General features: G+C 30.5%; 2 protein-coding genes across 5 annotated transcripts; both read left to right on the plus strand.

Annotated features, from left to right (window-relative positions):
* Nucleotides 1-757: 757 nt before the first annotated feature.
* On the plus strand, nt 758-3,673 carry LOC102616309 (ribosome biogenesis protein erb1). Of its 4 annotated transcripts, none has more exons than XM_006482109.4 (7): nt 758-919; nt 2,181-2,306; nt 2,420-2,482; nt 2,570-2,617; nt 2,722-2,778; nt 3,164-3,221; nt 3,360-3,673. In XM_006482109.4, the coding sequence occupies exons 2-7, from the start codon at nt 2,214-2,216 to the stop codon at nt 3,401-3,403; spliced, it is 363 nt and encodes a 120-aa protein (XP_006482172.1). In that variant the 5' UTR covers nt 758-919; nt 2,181-2,213; the 3' UTR covers nt 3,404-3,673. The 4 variants fall into 4 exon arrangements, with proteins under 4 accessions (XP_006482172.1, XP_006482174.1, XP_006482173.1 ...); XM_006482111.4 differs by having other exon boundaries at nt 759-919; nt 2,725-2,778; XM_006482110.4 differs by lacking the exon at nt 758-919 and adding an exon at nt 920-1,069.
* A 2,735-nt stretch (nt 3,674-6,408) lies between these two features.
* Nucleotides 6,409-7,372, plus strand: LOC112498609 (uncharacterized). The gene is made up of 2 exons (XM_025099924.2): nt 6,409-6,837; nt 6,970-7,372. The coding sequence occupies exons 1-2, from the start codon at nt 6,732-6,734 to the stop codon at nt 7,245-7,247; spliced, it is 384 nt and encodes a 127-aa protein (XP_024955692.1). The 5' UTR covers nt 6,409-6,731; the 3' UTR covers nt 7,248-7,372.
* Nucleotides 7,373-9,855: the final 2,483 nt, after the last annotated feature.

Below are 9,855 nucleotides of genomic sequence, written 5' to 3' on the forward strand. Positions count from 1 at the left end.
TAGGGTGGGCTACTTTTAGTGAAGAGGTTTTATTAGAATTTTCGTGGGGTGCTAACAGTTCAACTCTTATAACTGCCTGGAAGTTGATTTTTTTTTTTTCTCGGTAGTTTAGGGGTAAAATAATACTGATCTCAGCGAATCTTAGTTGAATTTTAAAAATATGTCAATCAAATTGTACTATATTAAAAAATAGTGATGATACAACCACATAAATTTTTGTACAAACTGACATGTCATTAATTTATTAGTTGAATTAAAATATAAAATAATAAAAATAAATTATGTGGGTCAAATGATATTTAATTTAATCAATCTTATCATGCCACATCAGTTTGTACAAGAATTTGTGATTATATCATTACTCATTAAAAAAATAATTTATATAATTTTTTTTAAAATTAAATATTTTTAAGTATTTATTCATTTAATAATATGATGGAGTAAAAAGTAATTTATTAAGTCGTAAAATTAATTACACGAGAGCATTAAAAAATATTTGAGATATTACTTAAGTTTTTTAGATGCTTCATGGGCTTTTGATATTTTACTCAAAAATATATTAATTAATAAAATATTTTTGAAGGTAATACAACTTTTTTTTAATAAAACAAAAAAAGTTATTTATAACAAATTTTTATTAAATAGCTTTACTATAGCACCAAGAATAGTAAATATTACAGAAAATAAAAATATTTACCGTAGGTAAGAACATTACACCATATATATTATATATTTATGTAAGAAATTGCTAGGTTCGCTTCTATCGCCAGTAGATCTACCACGTCAGCAACGGTCCCCACAATATAACGGACGATCATGTCCATAGATCTCAACGATCACTTCCTTCACTCGTCTCTTTATTTTTTTCTTTCTATTTTTTCTTGTTTGAAGCAGCCCTCGGAGCTTAAAATTCTGATTGGTAAATATGACGTCGCTTTTGCTAGTTAATTCGTCTTCTCTGCTATACTTTTGTTAGATCTCTCTTCCCGCCTCTAGAAAATTGATTAGGCTGAGCATTCAAGCAGAACAGCAACCCTAACCCTAATCAATCGGGATTTCTTTCTTTAATGTAATATTTAAAAACTTCTTTGTATTAATTTTTTTTTTGGGGCAATTTTTGGATTTATGGCACAAATCGAGAAGCTGATTATTAATAATTTTTATTTATTTATTATATCTACGTAGATTCGGACTTTATAATTTATTTTGTTATCCGTCTTGATATCATTTTTTTTCCTGGCTTTTTTTTTATTTATTTGGGACTGAAAATATTTAAGTCTACTGCAGCTGTAATGGCCATGTCAGTGCACGTCAACATTGGAGTGTCTCTTTGTTTGATTTAATCTTCATTTGCGTATTTAATTTATAAGCTGCTGTACTTATTCAAACCTGATCTCTCTCCCTCTTTTTTTATTTTATTTTATTGGGTGTGCTAATATTATTATTTTTGAATGTTTGGAACATTATTAGTAACTTTTTGCATTCTTATTCTGATTATGCTGCAAATCATTTGTAATGATTTTTTTTAAAAATTATTTATGGGGTTAATTAAATTGTATGAAATTGGAGAATTTGATGCATCAATCGTATGATTATAGCTTGCTGTTGGTACCTCTAGAAAAACTCTTTAATTAATGGAAGATCTTTGGAAGAAACATAGAGGTAAATGATAAATTTTCGGATGAAGAAAGAGCTTGCAACTCTTTCTTAGAGAAATACTTTAGGTAAAAAGTTATTTTTGGTTAATAAAAACACCTATCAAGTGCTTTCTCAAAAGTTGTTCTCAGGTGCTTCTGTTGGAAGAGATTTTAGCAGAAAGCACCCTAAAAAGCCGCTATTAGACTGAAAATCTTCAGTAGTTTATGAATTAGTTTGTAAGTTATTATTATTTTTTTTTGGGTTATTGAATCTTGAATTGAGTTGTCATTCTTTATATTAGCAAATTTGATCAGTCATTGGTGTTTCTTCTCTGAGATTTTCTTCTGCACTTAATGTCATTTGTTTAATTCTTCTGAAGTTAAATTGCTTCTTTAATTTCATCTGAATGCATTCTGAAATGCGGTGACATATGTCGTGGTGACTGAATAAACCAAAATTTCCTCATGTTTGTGTGACAGCTTTCGTTGATTATTCCTAATTTTTACTGAAATTTTATCTGAACAACTGGTGTGCTATGGCAGTGTTGCTGTGTGGTTGGGTGGTGTTGAGACAATATGTCAGGCACGGAGGAAGTGAAAGATCAAGAAATGGTAGATGGAAATGCTCCTGAGGAGTCTCAGAAAACCATCCCATCATCCGAAGAGGAGGTTTGGATTTATGACCTGGATTTTGTGCACTTGATTTAATTCAAGGCCTGAAACTGAATGCTGTTAGATCTTTTTGTTGTTGCTTATTGTTGCATCTCTTTTTTGTTTAACAGGAGGCTGCTTTAAAGAAGAAATACGGAGGAATTGTCCCTAAGAAACCGCCGCTTATTTCTAAGGTGATTTTTGTCATGAATTTACTTTTCCATAGTTTGGTGAGATGCTGAATTGTGCTGTTTCCAACTATATATCTAATTTGATGTTAGGACCACGAGCGTGCTTACTTTGATTCTGCTGATTGGGCACTTGGAAAGGTACTTTACATTGGTTCTCCACTATGTTCTTTCTTAGCTTGATGGTGCTGGGGAACACGCATTAAGTTAGTTGACCAATATTCTTCAATGAATTTGAATGATAGCAGCAAGGTGTTGAGAAGCCAAAAGGACCACTTGAAGCCCTTCGGCCCAAGTTGCAGGTAGTAATTTTATTTTATTTTTTCAAATAAAAAATAATATTCTTGACTTTATTCAATCAGGTACAGAACTGTATGTTTAAGTATATTAATTACTTATCTTAACACTTGATGCAAGATTGGATTTTATAGGAATGATTGCAACTAATAATTCTACAATCTCTGTAGCAATACTTAAATTGCACCAGTATAAAATGAGTCAGGCAGATCATCTCTTTCCTTGATGCTTTCTTTTATATATTTTATGAGTATCATATTTAGTGTGCAAATCACATGGAGCACGTGCTGAGGTTTGTTTGGAAGTCAATACTTTAAGGTTCCTTTAAGAAGTGAGCATACACTTGCATTTAGCTGGTGGCTTAGTGCTATATTTTCTTTTGTGTTTCAGCCCACACAACAGCAAACACGATATCGGAAGTCTCCTTATGCTCCAGCGGGTGGTGAAGGTATGCCTTATAGCTGGATTCACTTTTTTTCAAGCTTTTACCGCTAATGTTGAATACCTCTCCTTCAATTTTTTTCATTCAAAAGGAGAAAAGGAAACTTACTTTTTCCCCCCCTTTTTTTTTTTTATGTGTGTGTAGATGGAGGGAGTGCTCCTCCTGAGGATGCAACTGCCAATGAATGAGACACAGCTATTGAGTCTTCAATCTTTGAGGACCTTTGATTGTTATTCTGATACCTACATAGGTAATTGGTAATATTGGATGTTCCTGATAATAAAGTTGGTTAAGATGTTTCAATATTAGCTGAAAGGAACAAATGACATCATTTATGTAGTTGAGACTTGTTGGAACTAAAATGTTCTGCGTTCCAAGTTTTCCGGGTGTGGACATGATTGTTGATTTGTGAGTGAACAGCTTTACAAAAAATTAATAGATTTTTGTCGCATTTTGAACCCTCTTTTGTTTGTCTAGTTGCTGTGGTGATATTGAATGAGCTGGTTAATTTTTAGGCAAAACTAAGATCTGTGCCTCAGCTCTGGGTTATGTAGTTCTGTGCTAAAACTCACCAGTTAGATCATTGCTTGAGTAAAAATAAATCTTGATGGCTCTCTGTACTGCTTTTTTGAACACTTGAGTAGATTTTAAACCTATCCGTGCAACAATATTAGAGAGATTTTGATCAATTCATGAAGTATAACGATTACGTTTCAAAATGAATTGTTAGATGTCTCAAACTCAAAGTTAAGGCACTGGGTCTACAGTTTGAGCATGATTGTTATTTAAGCATAATTGGAACTCTTGTTTGATAATTATGAGATGTATGAGCGCTATAACGCTGGCTGAAGCGAATGGATTGATTCTTATTTCAAAGAAATGGACAGCTCGCGAGCAGGCAAACGATCAGTTTCCTGAAATATTTTGGTTGACTTTCTGGTGGAGAGAGCCTATAATTGTCTCGTGTACTTCATCTTGAATTAGAAGTTGAAAGTCTCTCTCTCTTTTCGGTCTTTACCGTATGAAATCTGATGAAGTATTCGCCAATGAATATGGGAGGGACCCTTAGTATAAACAATATATTAAAAAAAAAATGTAATTCATAGAGTGCATAGCCTGTCAATAGGGACCTCTTACTATCAACAAAGTATACAAACACTATAATTAAAGAAAATATTAGCATCGATTATGAGAAAGCGGCTTTTGAATTTCGGTAGGAGACGAGGTGAAGATCGAGATTAGCGAGATTATCTGCACTGCAGCTCCAACATCTTCTTAGCGAGATTGGTGGAAATTGATCATTCTCACTTCGCTTCCCTCAAAAGTTGGGAAAAGGAGACTTACAACATTTAAGGTTAATTATTATTTGTAACTTAACAGACAACTAAAATTTGTTTATGACTATGAGCAAGAGTAAAGAAATGATGTATATATGTTCGTAAATCTAAAATCTTGAATATACCCAATATTATTTGCAAGCAAATGATGTGCTGATTATATCGAACTTTTTATTTCGTTATCTGAGAATGAGGGGGATGGGAAGATTATTCAAAACCCTAGAGTTTATATAATTATATCTAGTAAAAAATAATTTAAACGCCAAAGAATGAGTGTTATATATAAACCTATTTAATTATACTATTAGGTAGCGTTTACTTTTTGAATTAGAGTGGGAATCCTATGATTGAGAGTGTGGAGTGGGAGTGACCGAGTGAGAATGAGAGTAGATTGTTTACTTACATTGAAATTGAAGCATGAAATGGAGATCAGAATTTAATTTATGTGTTTACTTTGTCTTGGATTGGGAGTAAATAGCTTTAAATTATAAATTTATCCTTATTTAAAGAATTATAGTTTTTAATTACAAAGTTAATAAAAAATATATTTAATGAATAAACGTTTATTTTATTATATTTGTAATTTTATAATAAATTATTAATATTCTTAATTATGAACATCACAATTTTTTTATTAATTTTAATTATAATTATATAAATTAAAAATTATTGATAAGGGCAATATAAATGAAATATTTTTACTATTAACATAGTATGAAATTAATATTTTCTTAGAATAAACTATTTATTAGTATTAATTATTAATATAAAAAATATAATACTAATATTTTTAAATAAATATAATAATATTATATTTTCAAATAAAGATGGTATATAGTAATATTATTAATTCTCTATTAATATGATATTATTATTTTTAAGTAATTTAGACTTAGAATCAAACCAAATTATTATTTAGTTAAATATAATAATATTTATTTAAATAAATATAATATTATTTAAATATTTATTAAATTTAATTATAGTAAATTTAATAAAAAGAGGGTAAATATAAAAGGAAACATTATTTTATTTTATTTTATATAATTATATTAAATTTATTATTATATAAAATAATAATATAATATTATTTAGTACAAAATTAATATTTTCTTAGAATAAACTATTTATTATTAATATTAAATAAATATAGTACTATTATTTTTTAAATAAATATAATAATATTAATCAAATAAATATAATATATTTTATTTTATTAAATATTAAATATTAAATTAAGTTAAATTAAATTAAAAAGGGTATTTCCACTCCCACCTCTTCCCATGGGAGTCCCACTCCCACTCCCACTCCCCACTCCAAAAATGGGTGGGGCCCATGGAGTGGGATTCCCAATCCGAAGTTAATTTGTTGAAATAAACACTGGAGTGGGAAGAATCCGCACTCTTCATTTTCACTCCAAAAAGTAAACACATCATAAATTAATATTGTCACGACTTGGTTGAACCGTCCCTGTAAAAAAAGGGGGGAAAAAAAAAGCAGCATGGAAATCATGTGTGTTTATTATATAATTAATCATTATGTCCAATTCTACTGATTGATAATTATTTCTCGATTTACTTTAACCCCCCAGATTTATTACCGTGCGTCAAGTAGTCGAAAAATTAATGGATTTTGACCAAAAGAAATTGTAAATATTAATTAACTTCAACGTGTTTTAAAAAATTGGGTGAAGAGTTGAAATCCCTCAATATACATGAATCTGTGACTAATCTGACCGCAACAATCCAACCACATAACCCCAAATTTTGCTCATCAATAGAAACCTTGATAATATTTGACCCTAACCATTCAACTTTAAATAGAATTAATAATATTGGTAAAGCTGTCATCCTTACATTTTCCATTTTGATCATACCCGAATTTTCTTTATTGTTCAATGTTTAATATTTTATAACTCCAATTCAATTGTTCATGGAAGACATCTGCATTTTTGTTCTTTTATGGGTTTGACCACAAAACCGTCTCTTCCCTTACTTACAAAAGAAGGCCAAAACCAGCTTTTAATACATATACACGCACATATACAGCCAGCGCCATAGCCAGAATCTACGCGTTTTCGCCAACTTTAATCAATATTATATATTCTAGCTAGTACTCCGTGTAAATGAAACCCTAGTTGGAGAAAGACATATTCAGAAACATTGAAGAAAGAATAGTTATGGCGGCTTCTCTTCCTCATTTCAATGCTTTGATCAAACCATCTTTCAAGCGAAACACTCGAAGAGCCTTGCAAGTTATGGCTCATCAGAGCTTTAGAGATGAAGGTAAGTTTATATCAAATATTATAGGTGGGTGGGTGGGTGGGTGTGTGTAGATATATATTTGTTTCCTTTGCATGCAAGTTTAGTTCAATATTTGACGAGGGAGGGCTTTGTTTGCATGTTTGCTTTTGACAGGTAGATTAAGTAATAACAATATTGTTGATGCAAATTTGAAAGTTTTAAGGGAGAGGATAGAGAAGATTCAAATCAAAGAGAGACTCGAGAAATGTTGCAGATGCGATCAATATGGATGGAATTATTCACCTGGGTATGATTATAAATTCAAAAGAGCCAAGGATTTACGGCAGTTCTTTGAGATTGTAAAATTAATTAGTGGGACAATATGCTTCACTTGCCTTAGTGGCACGGCTTTTCTTTGCCTTCTTTCCGTCTTAGTTCATATTAGCCAATGATGACTTACATTCTAGTTTAATTTGTGAACATAAATTGTGTAACTCTGCATATAAATATCCTCTTGTGAGTGTGTTAGATTTTAATTTCATTCATTATTTACAAATAAGAAGTTTAATCCATTGTCTGTGCTTGCCTTCATGATTTGAAAAGTTTTCCGTAAGTTCTTTAACGTCATAATCTTATAAGAAATTTCAATGAAAGAAGAATCTAGTTGATATGGTGTTAGTGGTGATCAATCCTCGTCCTTCAACTTTTATTCAATTTTCAAAAGCTTTTGTCTATTTCCTTCGATCAAAGGTTATAGAAAATGATTTTGCTTTGCCTTGGGAGAGTTTTTAATGATGTCAAAATCATCGTAAACATGCACGTGGTAATTGCTTATTGGCTCCAAATAGTCCAAATTTTTAGATATTAATATATTGATGTCCGCTGGCTATGCACTTTGCTTCCCAGTTGTGATCCAATAATCACTATTAAACAAAATTATCGTTAGATGATTGCGAAAACTGAAAAGGACTCGGCAAACCTTTCTGCACGTTGAAGATATGTCTAAAAATAGTTTTATAAAGAGAGAGCGCCTGCCCCGAGCAGCTTTCAATGTCGTTTATCACCGAATCAAAATTTTGGAAAATGTAAATTATGCAAAGACACATCAATTTTGGCGCAAGTTGCGGCTTCATTATGTGGTTTTTTTAGAGTCATTAAGCGTGATTAAAGCAGTAAGAAAATGGACCTAAAATTGCAAAAACATAGTTTTATTTCTAAATTCCAAATATTAGTTCCAAATGCCAAATAAATTAAATAACTTTCCCCTTTAAAATGTCAGTTCAAGGGAAATCGATCCATTCAGCCCTCGCTTCCACACCTTCAGATATAATTACGAAAATGTGGATTTTGTAATTTTTAATTAATTCCTATAAATATAATTTTGTAATTTTTAATTAATTTCTATAGATATATTTCGTCAATAATCTCTCTCTTTGTGTGTGCGTGGGTGTTTGCACATGTGTGTGTGGATGTGTGCACGTGCGTGCACAGGCATGTGCACTTGCGCTCATGTGTGTGCATGTGTAGAATTTGTGCGGATTCGTTATAGCTAATTGAACATAAACTCTAATGTTAATTTTGTAATTCATATAGATATAATTTTTTAATTTTTAATTAATTTCTAGACATATAATTATGTCGATAATCTCTCTCTTTGTGTGAGTATGTGTGCCCACATGTGCACGTGTGTGTGCATGTGTGTGGGCGTGCGCGCGCATGTGTGTGCATGTGCGCACTCGCACGTGTGTGTGTGCAAAAGTCGTGCGGATTCGTTATAGTTAATTGAACAAAAACTTTGATGTAATAGCAAATCCATGCAAAATCCACATTTTCGTGTTTGTATACTTTTATAAGTGTTTGTTTGGTATAACTTATCTAATGACAATTAATGTTTATTTAATTTGCACCTTTTTAAATTTTTTGCTGCCATTTGAATGTTAATTTAATAGAGGTTTTTGAAGATTAAAAAATTTATTTTGCCTCTATCAGCACAAGTTCAAAATTTTGGACTTTGGGGGAGTAGAGGTTAAAAAGTGTTTTTCAAATGTTAAAATATTTAAAATATTATTTACTTTTTTTGATGATTTGCTTTCATTCATTTCTTAATATAACTTGTTTATTAAAGTAATTTTATAATTTTTACTCAAAAATTTTGTTGACAAAAAAATAAATAATTTTTCTTTGTGTAAAAAACTCTACTAAAAAAAACTATACTCAACTAAGTTCTATGCTAAAGCTGCAAACGGGAGCCTAAGTGTAAAATATCTAAATTTCATTCATCATTTACAGTAATAACTTATGTTGATAATCCACTATTTATATGATATGAAACTTACCGTATGCTTTTTTTATTTTTTTTGTTTTGAAGTTGTTAAATTTCAAGATCAACATTATGTTGTTTTCCTATAAGTGAATTTATTGTTGTTGTTGGCTTTTTTTTTTTTGGGTGAAATTTTTAAAAGACTCTTCTGTCTATTTCGACTGAGTATTATATGTAGAGGCATTTTCCATTTTTCCCTAAATATTTGTGTAGGAGAAATTTGATTTTTTTTTTAAAAAAAAAAATTATAAGAAAGTGAAAATCTTTCATTTATTTAACACTTCGAATGTATTCATAACTTCTGCTGGCATTGTTTCCAGCCAAACAGCAGATGTATGGAGAGATATAATCTTGAAATCTCCATTTTGCTTACCCACGAAGTGTTTCGAATGGTGTCAAAATCATAACAAATAATAAAACATTGAAAGCGCAGCCAAATAATCCAAAATACAATAAATATTAAAACAATGATGCCTGCATACCCCTGCGTCCCAGTTCTTCCAATTAGATGATGTTATTAGCTAATCAATTTGAAGGGGTCCCAGTAAACATAATGTTGCCATATTGAAATATATTCACTAATAGATATATTTTGTTTATTAATCACGAAATCTATCTTTTAATTATCGAAGATTTTGTATGGATACTGCATGAAAGACATCGATTTTTGTCTCAAGTCGTGGCTTATCCGATTATTCTGACCAAATCTTAGCAATTAATTAACTTGTATCATCAATTAG

Source organism: Citrus sinensis, chromosome 6 (genome assembly GCF_022201045.2).
Source record: "Citrus sinensis cultivar Valencia sweet orange chromosome 6, DVS_A1.0, whole genome shotgun sequence".
Classification (NCBI taxonomy): Eukaryota; Viridiplantae; Streptophyta; class Magnoliopsida; order Sapindales; family Rutaceae; genus Citrus; species Citrus sinensis.